The 16220-nt window shown below is 44.5% G+C and overlaps 1 protein-coding gene across 2 annotated transcripts in view; it reads left to right on the top strand.

The window, feature by feature from the left end:
- The window catches only part of TMEM50B (transmembrane protein 50B), a 36683-nt gene extending 27234 nt beyond the window's left edge, over positions 1-9449 (top strand). For both annotated transcript variants that reach the window (XM_059392280.1, XM_059392281.1), the window contains exons 4-7: positions 1194-1261; positions 1852-1944; positions 5542-5599; positions 9274-9449. In XM_059392280.1, coding sequence (XP_059248263.1) covers positions 1194-1261; positions 1852-1944; positions 5542-5599; positions 9274-9319 — 265 coding nt within the window. In that variant the 3' untranslated portion in view covers positions 9320-9449. The remainder of the gene's footprint in view (positions 1-1193; positions 1262-1851; positions 1945-5541; positions 5600-9273) is intronic.
- Positions 9450-16220: the final 6771 nt, after the last annotated feature.

Genomic DNA, 16220 nt, shown 5'->3' with positions numbered 1-16220 from the left:
GCAGAGGGAGAAGGAGAAGCAGGCTCCCCGCTGAGCAGAGAGCCCGACACCCAGGTGCCCCATAATTGATATATTTTTTTTCTGGGTAAAAATATCATGCATCTTAAAAAAATCATTGGCATCTTGGATTTAATGAAATATGTTACAATTCTAGATTTCTTTGTAGTGGTGAATCATTCCTAGAGTATTGTAACACATGGAACTTTTAGCATGGAGTGTAATTTTTTTTTTAATGTGTTGTTTGACTCTGTTTGCCAGTAGCTGGGGGAAGGGCAGAATTGGCCTCTAATGAGATTGGTTTGTGACTTTTCTTTTTTATTAAGTCATTTTTGGGTTTATCGGTTAAGTCTCATTTCATAAAAGATTTTGGAAACTTTCTGTGGGTATTTTGTATTAATATTAAAGACTATGTTAAAACATTAAGATTATATAATTTTCTTATACTGTGGAGAGTTATAAAAGTTAAATTGTGCAGGTACATGGGTGGCTCAGTCTGTTTAGTGTCTGACTCTTTATTTTTGGCTCAGGTCATGATCTCAGGGTCTTGAACTTGAGCCCCCTTTTGGAGCCCATTGTGGAGCCTGCTTAGGATTCTCTGCCCTCCCTCCCCATCCTGCTCATGCCCTCTCTCTCTAAAAATAAAATATTGCAAAATTGTAGAGGATGGAACTACTTATCTCCATTAAGGATGCTGAGAAGAGGCTACATTTCTACTATGAAAGCATCTTGCTCTAATAAAAATAGCAAGAGAGGCTGAGTAAAGTGTGCCTGCTTGTTATACAGAGATCAAATGTGTGACTTTGAGAAATGGATCAGGGAAAAGCACTTGACTTTTAACCAGAGGGGAACTTAAGTCTTGATTGTAACGAGAACCTTAAAATACGATGGCTCACACTGAGTCACTTGCGTATGAATGTAAAATAGGCAAGGAAATCAGAAAATAGGCCCCTCTTTTGTAATCTTTGGAGACAAGTGAATAGTAATTTCTTCAAATTAAGGATGTTTTCTGGGTGTAGTTTAGATACAGAGTCCTGTAACATTTCTGTCCACTAGGATACCTGTTAAATTAAAAGATATGTTCAGTTATTCAGATACTGACTCTAATTAGGGAATGTTTCTCTTTAAATATATGTAAATATCTGCGACTGGTTTAGTAGCACTCAAGCTCATGAGATGATTTTGTGTTGTTCCAGGATAAATGCTGTGTCCAATGCTCAGGTGCGGGGGGACAGCTATGAAAGCGGCTGCTTGGGAAGAACAGGTAAAGGCACTTTGAGTTTTAATGTGCGCTGGCAGAGGGAGATTTGTTAGCAGGAGAAGAAAGTCTCTTTATAGATCTAGTTAGGATTAGATAGATTTTTTTTTTTATTAACTTGAAAAAAATGTTTGGTGTTACTTAAATCCTTAACAAAGTTAAAGTTACTGCCAGAAGTACTATTTTAGTCAGGTTTTGCTGCTCATAGTCTATAAATAAAATGTTACTATTTAAAATCAGTGGCTCTTGGATTTCAGGTTGCTCCCCCGCAGAGCTTTAGGATTTAATTAATCAATTACTCAGTTTAGTCATGGAATTACTCAGAAGCTCCCCTAGTGCAGTTTGCTAGGATAGTAATTTCTCTAGCCAGCAGAAAGGTGATGCTCCTTTTTTCTCTCCCCAAGTGGGGCTAAACCCCTTTTAGTCGTTTGTTCGTTTTTTAAATCCTCATTCAGTTCATTGTTATAGCAGGTGTATGCAAATACGGGGCTGCCTTTGTATGCACGCCAGGTATTAGGGTCGCAGTGTTTCTGGTGTTCCGCGTTCTTGAGTCACTGCAGCAATGAATGGAATGATAAAGCCTTTTCTTCATGCAGGTGCTCGAGTTTGGCTCTTCATTGGTTTCATGTTGATGTTCGGGTCACTTATTGCTTCCATGTGGATTCTTTTTGGTGCATATGTCACCCAAAGTAAGTATTTTTTTCCTCCTTTATTTCACAGAGACTCAGGTATGTCTTTTACCTTTAGCTTACTCCATCAACTCCACCGGGAGTAAAATTTAGTGTAACTGTTCACTTAGCTTGAAGATACGTAAGTTGGGGTCCTTGAGTGCAGTGGTATAGCCTGGTTGCAGAATTTAAGCCACCAACAAGACCAGGTAACACTTGGCCATCTCTAGAGTGTCTGATTTCCTTCCTAACCCTGGGAAGCCAGGCTTTATACTGGAAGGCCCGTTTACTGAGGGTTGTAAGTGGTGAAGTGGGAAACCTGTACAGATCTCCGTCCCTTATCCGCGAATTCTAAAATCCACAAAGTGCTGCAAGTCAGGTGTTTCACAATCAGCTTGGCAGCGACATCTGACCCGAGTTGACAAGGGGCTCCTCGTGGTCTCTATTCCGTTGAGTAAGTGTTCACACGTTTTCTTGCTGGAATGTGGTTGTATTAGACTGTGGATGCTGGTCCAAACAGAGCTGGCGGCCTCTTTGATATTTATGGCCTTGTGTTAACCATTCTTAAATGTGAAAATTTTTGAATTCCAAAACATACTCACAAGGATTTCTGCTCAGGGGTGCGTACCCCAATACCATTCCGCAGATGCCTCCTTTCTCCAGCTTAGTCTGGAATTTTTCAGGAATAGACACAGGGCAGGTTTTTAGGAGTAAGACAGTGTGTGTGTGTGTGTGTGTGTGTGTGTGTGTGTGTGTGTAGCCTTCATGCAGAAACTTCATGCTCACTCCGCTCAATGGCCTGAGCTCGCAGGGTGCTGTTCCTCGTGGCTGCTCCAGGCACCGTAGCTTTCCTCCAGGCCAGGGTCGAAAGGCAGGACCCAGGCCCAGAAGAACCCGATTATCTCCCTTCACTCCAAAGACAGGAGTCTGTTTCAGATAACACATAACACCACTTACTCACCTTCTGTCCCCTCTCCCCCCAGAATCTCTTTGTCACCCTGCTTAACGGTCACCTCTCCTTGTCCTTACCCATAGCCGACCTTTTAATACTCCTGGTAGGACCCTTTCAGGTCCTTAGTTCGATCTTTGGAAACTTTGTCTTTCACTTGGTGCCAAGTAAGTCAGTATAAGTGGTTGAGTACTGTTTAAATAACGCTGCTCATCAAGTGTAGCTAAAATGTGTTGTTTTAGGGGCGCCTGGCTCAGTTGGGAGGTTTTGCAGCTCTCGATCTCAGGGTTGTGAGTGTGAAGCCCCACACTGGGTGAAAAGATTATTTAAAAATAAAGTGTTACTTTAGTTAATTAAAAATACTAATGGAGTACACAGTTCTAGTATGAAGTGCATATGAAGGAAAGTACTTTTTTTTTTTTTTAAAGATTTTATTTATTTATTTGACAGAGAGAGAGCACAAGCAGGGGAAGTGGCAGGCAGAGGGAGGGGGAGAACCAAGCTCCCCGCTGAGCAGAGAGCCTGATATGGGGCTTGATCTGAGAACCCTGGGATCATGACTTGAGCTGAAGGCAGACACTTAACCGACTGAGTCACCCAGGTGCATCACACAATCTAATTTTAGAGCATTTTATCACCCCCAAAAGAAACTCCTTACCATTAGCAGTCACTTCCCATTACCTTTCTCCACCAGCCCTTGGCAACCACTAATCTATTTCCCATCTTTGTAGATTGGCTTATTTTATATAAATGGAATCATACAAGGAAGTGTGTTTTAAGTTCACTCTATCCCTGACTCTAAGTGCTCTTACTGGAAGTTTGCTCAGTTACTTAAAGCAACAGGTGAAACTTTCTTGTTTCTGTTGGGAAAATGGGCATAAGTTACCATTTCTGGAAGGCGTATGGGGAAGTATCACGTTTGTAAAGGTTGTGTACTCATTGGTTGTATTTTAATTTTTAGAGAACTAGTACACATTGAGAAATTTCTCAGTTATGGATTTCATCTTTATATTTCTACAGCAATGCTCAGTATTTTAGACTTTTCTGTTTATAAACTCTGAATACGCTTTTACTTCAGAGGGCATTTCTAACACATACTTCAGATCTTTTGCTGTACAGATCTTCTTGACCTACTACTAATCATAACAGCAGCTAGCATTTATATAGCACTGTATGGGCCAAGTACTGTTCTAAGCACGTACATGGTCTAACATTCCCCACACTCTGTGGGGTCGATGCTGTTATAATGCCCACTTTACAGATGAGGAAACTAAGGGCATACTGAGGTTAAACAATTTGCCCATGGTCACACATTTAGTCACTTGGTGGAGGTGGGATTCACATCTATGGATCTGGGCTTAGACTTGGAGCTCTTGACCATGCTGTTGTACTGTTTGCTATGGTATATAGAAAGCTAAAAATTGAAGGTTTTTTTTTCCATCAAGTCTAGTATTTTTTTTTTTAAGATTTTTTTTTATTTATTCATTTGACAGATCACAAGTAGCAGAGAGGCAGGCGGCGGGGCGGGGGGAAAGCGGGCTCCCTGATGAGCAGAGAACCCGATGTGGGGCTCGATCCCAGGACTCTGGGATCATGACCCGAGCCGAAGGCAGAGGCTTTAACCCACTGAGCCACCCAGGCACCCACGTCTAGTATTTTTAATGGACAGTTAAAACTCTATAAAATTTTTTTTTCTTTTCCTTTGAAGATAGTAACTGTTTCTTCCAGGGAGATTCAGTGAAAGAACATGATGATGAATTAAAATGATCCTTTGTGTATCTGTTATAATTGCACAATAAGATTCCTGAATTCATCAAAGAAAATAAGTTTACAGACTATTAAATCATCCAGAATTTAATGTGTACCTTTCTAACATTTTATATTTCTATATAGTAGGTCTGCCCCTTATCTGCAAGGTTTACGTACCAAGAACCCCCCCACAAATGCCTGAAGCTGTGGATAGTATTGAATTTACTATGATTTCCCCATACATAAGGACCTATGATAAAGTTTAAGTTATAAATTATGCACAATAAGAGATTAACCACAGTGACTAATAATAATACAGTGGAACAATTATAATAGTATACTGTAGTAGGTTATGTGACTGTGGTCTCCCTCTCAAAATCCCTTGTTATCATACCCACCCTTCTTGTCCTGGTGATGATGTGAGACGGTAACATGTCCCTGTGATGAGGTGAAGGTCGGTGAGTGCCTCAGGCATGGGGCACACTGTAGGCTACTGCTGACCTTCCCATGATACATCAGAAGGAGGATTGTCTGCTTCTGCAGGCGGTGGACCACGGATAAGCGAAGCCTCAGGAGGCGAAACCATGGATGAAGGGGAGGGCGCTGTATTGACTGTGGAAAGGAAAGGGAGAAGCGGCTGCTGTTTCCTCAGAGTTCTGGCTCAGCTGCAAGCGTTAACAGTTACTTCAGACGAAAAAACTATGAATTTCACTGTCTTTTATCCAGAGTGAGAACAGTCCTTTGTGTTGGGGGAGAACGAGACTGACATTTTCTTCCTTCAGTTTCATGACAGATTTCTTAGCATTCATGCATAATAGCCGTAGTTTCTAACATGCAGAGCGTGTCCTTATGAGGGGCACGGATGCTTTGTCACCGCCGTTTGCCTTGTGTAATCTTCTAATGCGTGTTCCTTTGTGCAGATACCGATGTTTATCCAGGACTAGCTGTGTTTTTTCAAAATGCACTTATATTTTTTAGGTAAGTTGCCTAATCTTTCTTTCTTTCTTCCCTCCTTCCTTCCTTCCTCCCTTCCTTTTGCGGGGGGAGCAAAATGGTGGTCTTGTTAAAGCGTGGGGACAGGGCCCGTGAGCAGAAAGAGTTCCTGCCCGTTGCTTAATTTCTTCACCATACCTGAAACATTCACAGAAGTGTCACTTTCTTCTAAGAGCGGCATATAGAATGTATAAATCCTTTGAATTAATTACAGTAGAACTTCTTTGAAGAGGTGAAAATTCTACTATTATATAAGGACAGACAAAAACCATTTAATTGGGGCCCTGCTATGAGCCAAGAGCTCAGCTGGATGCTTTATGTATGTTCCCTTTTCAATTCTTGTATAATTGTCTTAAGTACTGACTACTTACGAGGTTGGTGGTGTTCCTGTCTTATAGATGAGGAAATAAGGGTCAGAGCCTACTTAAGGGCAAGTAATTGCAGAGCTGGGGCTTGAACTCAGACTACTTCCATAGTCTGTTAAAAGACCGTATCACGCACCTTTATTAAGAAAAAAAAACAGAAAAACCAGGATTAGTACATATTATGCATATCATATACAAAACTTGGTTGGGAAATTGGATTTTTTATTATGTTTTTAAAGATTTATTTATTTATTTGACAGAGAGAGAGATCACAAGTAGGCAGAGAGGCAGGCAGAGAGAGAGAGGAGGAAGCAGGCTCCCTGCCAAGCAGAGAGCCCGATGTGGGGCTCGATCCCAGGACCCTGAGATCATGACCTGAGCTGAAGGCAGAGGCTTAACCCACTGAGCCACCCAGGCACGCTAATTATGTTTTTAAGAAAACTAAAAAGTAAATATAAAACTAAAACAATGTTAGAAGTATTTCTTAGGGGCAGTCTTCTGAAAAAGAAGAAAAAGAAAAACCCTAAAATGAAGCCCATGGGGTGCCTGGGTAGCTCAGTTGGGTAAGCATTTGGCTCTTGATCTCAGCTCTGGTCATGATCTCAGGGTCATGAGTTTGTGCCCTACATTGGAGCCTCCTAATAAAAAAAATATGAAGCTCATATCCTATGCTTTTCAGAATGAATGTCTTTTAATGTAAAGAGAAGTATTTTAGCCATCTACTTGTAAATGTATACCCCCACAACCTCAGAAAATTATTAAGATCTAAGCCTTGAAGAACTTGGTTTCCATCACTGTTTTTAAGCAGTCTGATTATGGTGCTCGCTCACGTACTGTGATGTAGTTTTCTGCGTGTTCATTGTCTTCGGGGTTCATTGAGTTTCTTGGATCTTTGTGTTTAGTTTTCATCAAATTTGGAATCTTTTCGCCATTATTTCTTCAAAGCTCTTCTCTGTTCATCCCCCTGTCCTTGGAGTCTAAGCACATCTACACGGGGCTGCTTGAGTCATCCCATACCCCCAAGTGCTTCGTCCTTTTTTGTTTTTGTTTTCTCTCTGTGTTTCATTTGGGATACTTGCTTTGTTATATTTAAAGTCACTTGTCTCTTCTGCAATGTCCATTCTCCCGTCCAGCATACCTGTTGTCTCAGACATGTGCATTTATCTCCGTTTGCGGGATTTTCCTTATTTCTCCTTAGCATGGTCATGCCCTCCTCTGCCTTCTTGAACATATGCTGTATGTTTATAGCCATTTCAGTGACCCTCAAATTATGTCAGTTCTGAGTCTCTTCCTGTTGTTTCTATCTTGTCTTCATTTTGTTTGTTGTCCCCTCCCATTGTTTCTCTGCATGCAGTGGCGGGGGGGCGGGGTTGTTGAATTTCTTGGCATTCCTTTAAACATTTTTGAGCTTTGTTCTGGGTGCACCTAGGTTGCTTGGAAACAGTCTGATCCTTCTGAGTCTTGCCTGGAAAGCTTGGAGGGCGGAGGCCGAGAAGCCCAGTTTAGGACCAATGCGCCCCCTTACTAAGGTGGTGCCCTTCCCACGCTGTGGGTCCTGAGGCTTCGTCCCACTCTGCTAGGGAGACTGTGAAGTCTTCCCAGCCCTGTGACAGCTCTGGGAGTTGTTCCTTCCCTTTCCTTGGGTCGTTTCTCAGCATTCATCTGCTGATCAGTACTCAGCAGAAGACTCATGGGGAGCTCCTGGGAGTCTCCTGCGCTCCCTCTCTAGCTGTCTGTTCTCTTCTCCACAAACTCCAGCCCCTTCCCTGAACCCTCAGCTCTGTTCCTTCCGTTTAGGGGGACCACTGGGCTCTGCCCTCTCCCTGCGCCATGACCTGGACGCGCGTGGCTTTGAAGCTGTGTGACAGTGTCTGCTGTCTTGTGATCATGTTTCTTGGGATGTGACCAACAGCCTTCTGGGGATACAATGAAGTTTTCCTGAAGACGTCTTAGGCACTGTTTCTGTTTTTGTTTTTTTTGAAGATTTTTATTTATTTATTTATTTATTTAATGGGGAGGGGTGGAGAGAGCGAGAGTACAAGTACGGGGAGTGGCAGGCAGAGCGAAAGGGAGAAGCAGACTCCCCACTGAGCAGGGAGCCCAGTGCGGGGCTCGATCCCAGGTCTCTGGGATCATAACCCCAGCCAAAGGCAGACGTTCAACCTACTGAGCCACTCAGGTGCCCCAGGAACTGTTTAGAGATTAAATTGAAACTGAGAGTCATGAGACTGGGCAAACAGAAACCTCCCGCGTAGGAAGGCCTGTGCTGCTGTGGACTGTGCTGCGTCAGCCTCGTGCTCTGCTCCGAGCCCGGCAGGTTTGTCGGCCCGCTTGGGCCTCCTCTCTGTACCAGGGTGCGGCTCCCGCATCTCTGGCCACTGTGCCTCTGCTGCTTTGCAGCTGGCCCTCCCACCAGCACTGGCCACTCACTTTTGAAGTTTCTCAAGGTTCCGGTCCCGGCCTCTTCTTCCTTCCAAGTGAGCTCCTTTCCGCTCAGGCCTTGGATTACCGCATCTGTGCCGATGAGTCACAGAGGTCTGTCCGCATCTGAACCGTGTGTCTGCTTGCCTACTTATCTTGGGTGGCTGACATTTCAAGTCCAGCACATCCATCTTGCCCACAGCCCAATTTCTGGTCCCAGCGTGCGCCACCTCTCTGCTCCCCGCCCCCTGCCCCCTACTTTGCTGAGATCATCCCCAAGAGATCATCCCCGCTCTTATGTCTCAGCTTAGCCACCACTGTCTCGGGAGGACCTTCGTGACCTCTCTCACTCGGCGGAGCATTCTGTTTCACTCTCTTGGCACCAGGTGCATCGCCTTGACCGCATTTTTTTGCATTGATATTTGTTTGTTACCCTCAGGCTCTCAGCTGTGTTCGTGAGCACCTCTGGCCTTGTTTTGACTCCTGCATTCCTAGCACTTAGCTAGGAGCCTGCGGCCTGGCCAGGCCTCTGGGTCCAGTAATATATGGAAAATGTCTGTTTTCGAATTCTTCAGTTATTGTAGAAACCCAGAGTTAAAAGGGGCTCTGATGCTGTTACTAGGAGAAATCCCCCTTTCCTTACAGGTTTCCTATCCAGTAACTCTCCAGGCTTTAAGAGAGCGTATGTAATCAAACTTAGCTGTCAAGGTCAACAAACCAGCACATTCAGACCAGCACCACTGCGGTCTTTATGTTTAGAAATTGACACAAAGGAATCAGGGAGCCACCTGTCAAAGTATAGTCAGAAAATGAATTCTTTGTTGCTCATTCCCAGGCATTGTTTCCTCATGATTTCTTTTCATATCTTTCTAGTACTCTGATCTACAAATTTGGAAGAACCGAAGAGCTGTGGACCTGAGAACACATCTTAGATCGCATTTCCTTCTGTTTTGTTATATTTGTAGATAAGTTTTTCTCTCTCAACATAATTTACACATTGCCAAATGGGATAGTTTGTACATTAAATGTTTCATTTCTTTACACTTTTATGCTCTGAGTTTGGAAATAGTTTTATGAGGTTTCTGTCCTTTTTTAAAATCATTGAATAGATTGTTAATATGTACATAATACAAAACCATATAGATGGCATGATGAGTGTCAGTTTTTTATTCCTGAAGATTTAAAGCTTCATCTGTTCCCTGAGCCAGGGTTGTATCTTCATGTCATTTTAGAGTTAACTGTTTTGTTTTAGTATCTTTAATTTCTGAAGATGTACAAAAAACAAACACACACACACAAACACAAAACCACAGCTCCATGTATCTGAAACAAGCACTGAGCCATGAACAAGGGTATTTCAGCAAGTTGTAATTTATTTTGGCTTAAAATGAGATTTTTTTTTTAAAGGAAAAATGTTTGTTATGTATTAAAGAAGTGGACTTTTATATGAAGATTTTTTAAATGCCTGAAGGACTAGTTTGAAAGCCTCTTTTAAAAACGATTTCTTTAACATGACTTTATGCGGAAGGAGAGAATTCACGATCAGATACGCTCGGTTTTTCGTGGCCGATGTGAAAAGGCTGTAGGGCAGCTCAGCAACGGGCTTCTTATGAAAGCCACGCCGCGATCTGTCCCATGGGGTGCTCTTGGCGGGCTGCCATTAGCTGACCTTACAAAATTCAGCATCAAGCAAGTTTGAGACAACTGCAGTTTAGAAGCAAGAACCATATAAAAAAACTGGAATAATTTGTTTCAAGATAAAGCACTTCTACCCGAAGGGAATTATTAGGACCTAGTGAAAGATGAGGCATTTCCTCCTCTTCATTCCCAACTGCAGGTGTCTCTTTGTGCTAATTCTCAGACTTTGGGTGAATTCTGCCTGCAAAATGTACCTTCAACCTGAAAGTCCGTAATTCCAGTCCAAACCTCCTTTTGCTGAGCTGGAAACACTGTTTGTGCACCGTGTGTATGCCTACGAGAGACAAGGCAGCAAAGGGACTGTTGGGTCCTTGTTGCTACTTTTGCTTTCCTTTGTTACACAGGCTTTGTGTTGCACTTTCTCCCTCCAGAGGGATTTTGTAGCACCTTTTGTTGTAAGACAGACTACTAGCAGTGCTATTAACATGCAGCTCCTAACGCAAGTCTTGCTCCGTCCTCTCTGCTCTCTGAGAGGATCTCCCGCGCACAGAGTATGAAGCGGCGGTGGAACGCTGTGCCTTTGCCTAGACACCTTCTTGTTTAATGACGTTTTCCTTTGTTGTTGTTTTTCCCTCTAAATGTCAGTAAACTTTGTCTTGCCTCCCAACAACTTGTAAGACTGATTACTGGTGGCTGTTCCTTTGTAACGTGTTGCAATAAATATTACTTATCACACATTCCAATATTGTGAAATCAGTTGGAGAAAATGAGCCATAAAAAATCGGCTTATTCATTTTCAGTTATTCAAGTGGACCCAGTCATAGAAGCGGTTTTTCTTGGTGACATAAAGAGAAATACATTCTACTCAGACTTGTAAAATGCTGGTATGAAGGCTAGTGAAGGGTATGCCAGAAGATCGATTGAAATAGTAGTTGTTTTTTTAAAAGATTTTATTTATTTATTTGACAGGGGGAGAGAGATCACATGATGTACACAGAGAGCCAGGCAGAGAGAGAGAGGAAGGGAAGCAGGCTCCCTGCTGAGCAGAGACCCCGACGTGGGGCTGGATCCCAGGATCCTGAAATAATGACCTGAGCCAAAGGCAGAGGCTTTAACCCACTGAGCCACCCAGGTGCCTGAGCCGATATCGAGCCCTGCATTGGGCTCCATGCTCTGTAGGGACAGCTTTAGATTTTTCCTCTCCTTCCCTCTCTGCTCCTCTCTGCTATGTTCTTTCTCTCTCTCTCTCTTAAATAAAATCTAAAAAAAAAAAAAAAAACAACAAAAAAAACCCTGTGGGATTCCATTAATAGAAAGCTCTCCCTTTTGCACAGGTTCAGTAGCTGTAGAATCGGAGTGTCTTTTGTTTTTGTATGTGGATTGGTATTACCAGAGCATTCTATGTCATTACACTGTTTCTGAGGTCCTTCTATTTCTTGTGGTGTCGCCACTATGAGAAAACAGAGGCTAAATTTTCCCATTATGTAAATTTTGATGTGTATCAGCATAATACAGTAGCAAAGTTAGGGAAAGATTGATGTTATCACGCCGTGTAACGTTCGCTACTTGGGCAGGAACCCCACTCAGGTGTTTGACATTGAACTCAGGTTCTCCACATTTTTCCACAACAGAAGGCTTTTCAATCATAACATCAACTTTCACTGTTCCATTTTAGATGTAATGACTTCATATCATTATGAAATAACGTCTGCCAGCCTTACGAATTAATCCCAATTTTTCCTGCACGCTCTTGTCCTCATGCTCTCTGTTGGATTCTGTTTCATGTTCATAAGGGTTTCGGCTACTTTTAAATAATCTCGAGGAACAGCCTATTAAATCCTGAGGGAGAAACATCTGATGCTAATTTTATTCTCTAAACAATTAGTCACATTTTGTGGTTAACTGTGTGTGCGCTTAGGTTAGAACAGTCTCATGACTGTATCTGTTCAGACAGGAAAATTTGAAGTAGAAACCATACTTGAAGTAGAAATTATGGTTTGAGTTACTCTGTTGATTGCTTTTATTTCTTTGATGGAAGACAAAGGAATAGCCTGGAGTAACTGATAGGTTCAGTGTTTTTTTGAAGAGTTATGGAGGACAATCAGGCTTGATTTAATCCTGGAGTGGGTCTTCACCTTGACGGAACTGTGGCAGTTTTTGCTTTCCTAACCCATTCCTTTCTTTTTTTAATTTAAGATTTTATTTATTTGACAGAGATCACAAGTAGGCAGAGAGGCAGGCAGAGAGAGAGGAGGAAGCAGGCTCCCCGCTGAGCAGAGAGCCTGATGTGGGGCTCGATCCCACGACCCTGGGATCATCACCTGAGCCAAAGGCAGACACTTCACTGACTGAGCCAAGCACCCCAAGATAGGGGGGTTCTGTGAAGTCTCCCCAACACTGAATTAGCAGGTGATGGCTGCTGCAGGAGATAAGGGTTAGGTTAGCCTCTGCCGAGTTTTCCTCAAGCCATCAATATGTAACCTTGCTTCATATATGTCTCTGTTGAAAACCACCTTATTTAATATCCCCCATTCGTTAACGTTGAGCTCAGAAGGCACTATCACTCATGCCTCAAGGAAGCTTCTGTGTCCCTGGTGGTCTTTCCAGGAGGCCCAGCCCAGCCTGCTCGAGCTCCCCGGGGACACAGGGCAGACCTTCTGCCCAGCACTGGCGCTGGTTCCTGCAGCGACATCAGCAGGACCCCGCAACGGGAGGAACGTGGAGGCAAATCGAGCGCGGACAGGGCCTCGGTCCCAGCATGAGCGTCGAAGCAACAAAAGGGCAGAGCTCCCGGGGCTCTGTCTCAGCTGGGATCAGTCTCAGCTGGGATCACACCGGGCAGGGGACTCCATTGTGGGCCAGTGGCCTGAGAGTGTCCCGAGGATGATGGGAGAGCGACACATCCCTCCTCCAAATCACGAACATCCACTGTAGTGACAGAGCGCCCACTGTCCTCGTGTTCCTCCCACACCGTGTCCTCTTCCTACCCTCATTCCTCTCAAGGCCCATGTCCTTCCTCGCTCTGGGCCCTGCCGCTGGCATTCCGAGTCAAGGCCCTGCTTCTTCAGGATGTGTCCCTGCTCCACGCTGAGAGCTGACACGCACCTGAGAAGGTCATCTGCGGGTAGCATCTGAAACCCGCCTTGCCCACACCGGCCCTGGACTCAGATGGCCAGGGGAGACCGAAGAAGAGGCTACTCCAGGCTGCTAGGTGGCAAGGGTTTGTTAAAATTATTTTAGCGAGGGGGCGTCTGGGTGGCTCAGTGGGTTAAAGCCTCTGCCTTTGGCTCAGGTCGTGATCTCAGGGTCTTGGGATCGAGCCCCACATCAGGCTCTCTGCTCAGCAGGGAGCCTGCTTCCTCCTCTCTCTCTGCCTGCCTCTCTGCCTACTTGTGATCTTTGTCTGTCAAATAAATAAATAAAATCTTAAAAAAAAAAAAAAAAAAGGCGTCATGGCCAAAGAAGGCTTGGGAATCCTCAGGCTGAACCAGGCTAGAACATTTTTCTTCTGTGAAGTTTTTTCTTTTATTTATTCTTGAGAGAGAGAGCACGAGCCCATGCAGATGAAGAGGGGGGAGGGGCAGAGAGGGAGGGACAAGCAGACTCCACACTGAGCCTGGAGTCCAAGGTGGGGCTCCATCCCACGACCCCCAGATCACAACCTGAGAGGAAACCAAGAGTTGAGGACAGAGAAAGGAGGAGTATTTCCAGCGACACTGTCCCTAGAGATTTCTGGTTTGGAAGTTGGGGTTCCTAGGGAACCACTTATATTTAGTTGGTTTACTCCTCCCTAAATCTGGCCCCGCCCCGCCCCTTATTAGCTCTGTGACCCCAAGGCTGTTTGCAGGCCTGGAAGTGCTCTTTGCCAGAAAGAATGCTAACAGGTGCCTAACTTTGTGCCTGGAAACAGTTAAGTGCTCACCAAAAGCGGGTCCTTAACCTCTCCAGCAGGGCCTTGCCTGAAGGGAGGGACGTTTCCTTCCTCTTTCGATGGCTTTCTAGTTTCTTGGCACAAGGTGGCGTGCCACCTTCAAGAAAAACCACCTGGACTCCTGGTTTTTGTTTCCTTTGAGTCTGCCTGTGCTTAAGTCTTTGCAGGGTTCAGAAAAAGTTTCTGTCGTTTGACATAGGGGTTTCAGATAATAATTGGTGCCTCTTCAAGGTATTTTCAGTTTCTACGAGACGGTGTGGCGGGCGCCTTCCAGACCCTCAGGGATGGTGCAGAGAGCACCAGGCTTTGATTTGGGAGCACCTATTCCAAGGGCCAAAAAGCGTTCAGGATGATGGTAAGTGTATTTCCCTCCATTCTGAAAGTCGTGAATTTATTTTTGTTTAATTTTTTTTAAAAAAAGATGTGATTTATTATTTATTTATTTTAGAAGGTTTTATTTATTAGAGAGAGAGTGCACACAAGCAGGGGGAGCAGCAGGCTGAGGGAGAATCAGACTCCCCGCTGAGCAAGGAGCCCAATGTGGGGTTCGATCCCAGGACCCTGGGATCATGACCTGAGCCTAAGGCAGATGCTTCACCAGCTGAGCCACCCAGGTGCCCCAACTTAGAGAATTCCTATACAACCTTCAGATTCTCCAAATATAAACATTTTACTGCATTTACTTTAGTCTATATTTTTTTCTGAGATGTTTGAGAATATGCTGCAGGTGTGATGCCTTTTCGTCTTTGAATATTTCTGTGTACACTTCCCTAGGTCCTAACCACAGTACACACAACACCAAGGTCAGGACAAGCACTGTATCCAAATGCTGCTAGTTGCCCTGTTTATGTGCTTCACAGTAAAGGAACACGAGAGTTTTCCGGTTCCAGAACCCAATCCCTGAGGACGCGGTGCTCCTGCTCGTGTGTCCCCTTACAGGCCCTCAGCTTGAACAATTCTTCGGGTTGTCTTTCGTGACTGAGCATTTTTGAAGACTTCAGGCCAGTGCATCGTTTTGTAGGATGCCCGTCAGTTTAAGTTGGCGGGGTGTTCCCTCACGAATCTAGGTTATGCGTTTGGGGCAGGAATAGGACAGAAACCACATTTGTTATGAGTCATTACCCCTATCAGCAGCCATTGAAACTGCTCGAGATGGTGTCTAGCTGCTCTTTTTCTCCTTTGTAATTAACTTAGGCAGCTTGCAGGGACAGATTAACTTAATAAATCAAGTAGAACGAACTGATTTGTTTCCCAACAGCATTATGTGGAGTCGAATGAAAGTAGGTGGCCCTGGGACAGGGCGGATGGATATACCTTTGTATGTACATTTGTATGTAGCAAATGATAAGCCTTCCCTTTCCTTACATATACACATGCTTCTCCTCACGGCCGGGCACTGTGGGGCCCCCAGGGGGCGCTATCCACAGCACAGGAACACCAGACGCTGGGGTTTACTGGAAAATCCCTGGCTCAAAATGTCTTGAAAGTCGGATGTCTAAATGTCTTGAAAGTCGGATGTCTAATTCACACAAATACAGGCCACAGGGGGTCTGGTTCCAAGGAACCCATCATCTCTGCGCTCCCTATTCTTGGCAGAGGGCCCACTGGCCTCCACTGAGCTGCAGGCTCCCCTGAACTCGGCCTCCATCCAGCCCGCTCAAGGACAGGGTCGGTTACATGCTTTGTGGGATACAGATAAGAATTCAGTCCCTCTTCTCCCGGATACCGTGGGAGCATCAGACGGCTCCTTGCAGGGACTTTGTATACACTTAAGTAATGGGAATGGTTCTGCTTTTTCCTGTCCAGTGAACAGTTCACTGTGGAGATCAAGGGGGATCAAATACTCTTGGGGAAGGGCCACACAGTAAATATTTTAGGCTCCGCAGCCCTCCTCACTTCTGCTGAGCCGTGCAAAATCAGCCGGCAGTGGTCCAGCCATGATGAGCATCACCGGGCTCCAGTAAAAGTTTATTTACAGACACGGAAATTTAATTTTTTTTTAATTTAAAATTTTTTTAATAAACATATAATGTATTATTAGCCCCAGGGGTACAGGTCTGTGACCAGGTTTACACACTTCACAGCACTCACCATAGCACATACCCTCCCCAGTGTCCATAACCCCACCCCCTCCCTCCCCCCCCTTCCCCCGGCAACCCTCAGTTTGTTTTGTGACAGTAAGAGTCTCTTATGGTTTGTCTCCTTCCCAATCCCATCTTGTTTCATTTATTCTTCTCCTACCCCCCCCCCC

The sequence above is a fragment of the Mustela nigripes genome, chromosome 2 (assembly GCF_022355385.1).
Source record: "Mustela nigripes isolate SB6536 chromosome 2, MUSNIG.SB6536, whole genome shotgun sequence".
Taxonomy (NCBI): Eukaryota; Metazoa; Chordata; class Mammalia; order Carnivora; family Mustelidae; genus Mustela; species Mustela nigripes.
The sequence above is the reverse complement of the archived record's forward strand: the minus strand, read 5'-3'. Positions and strand labels throughout refer to the sequence as shown.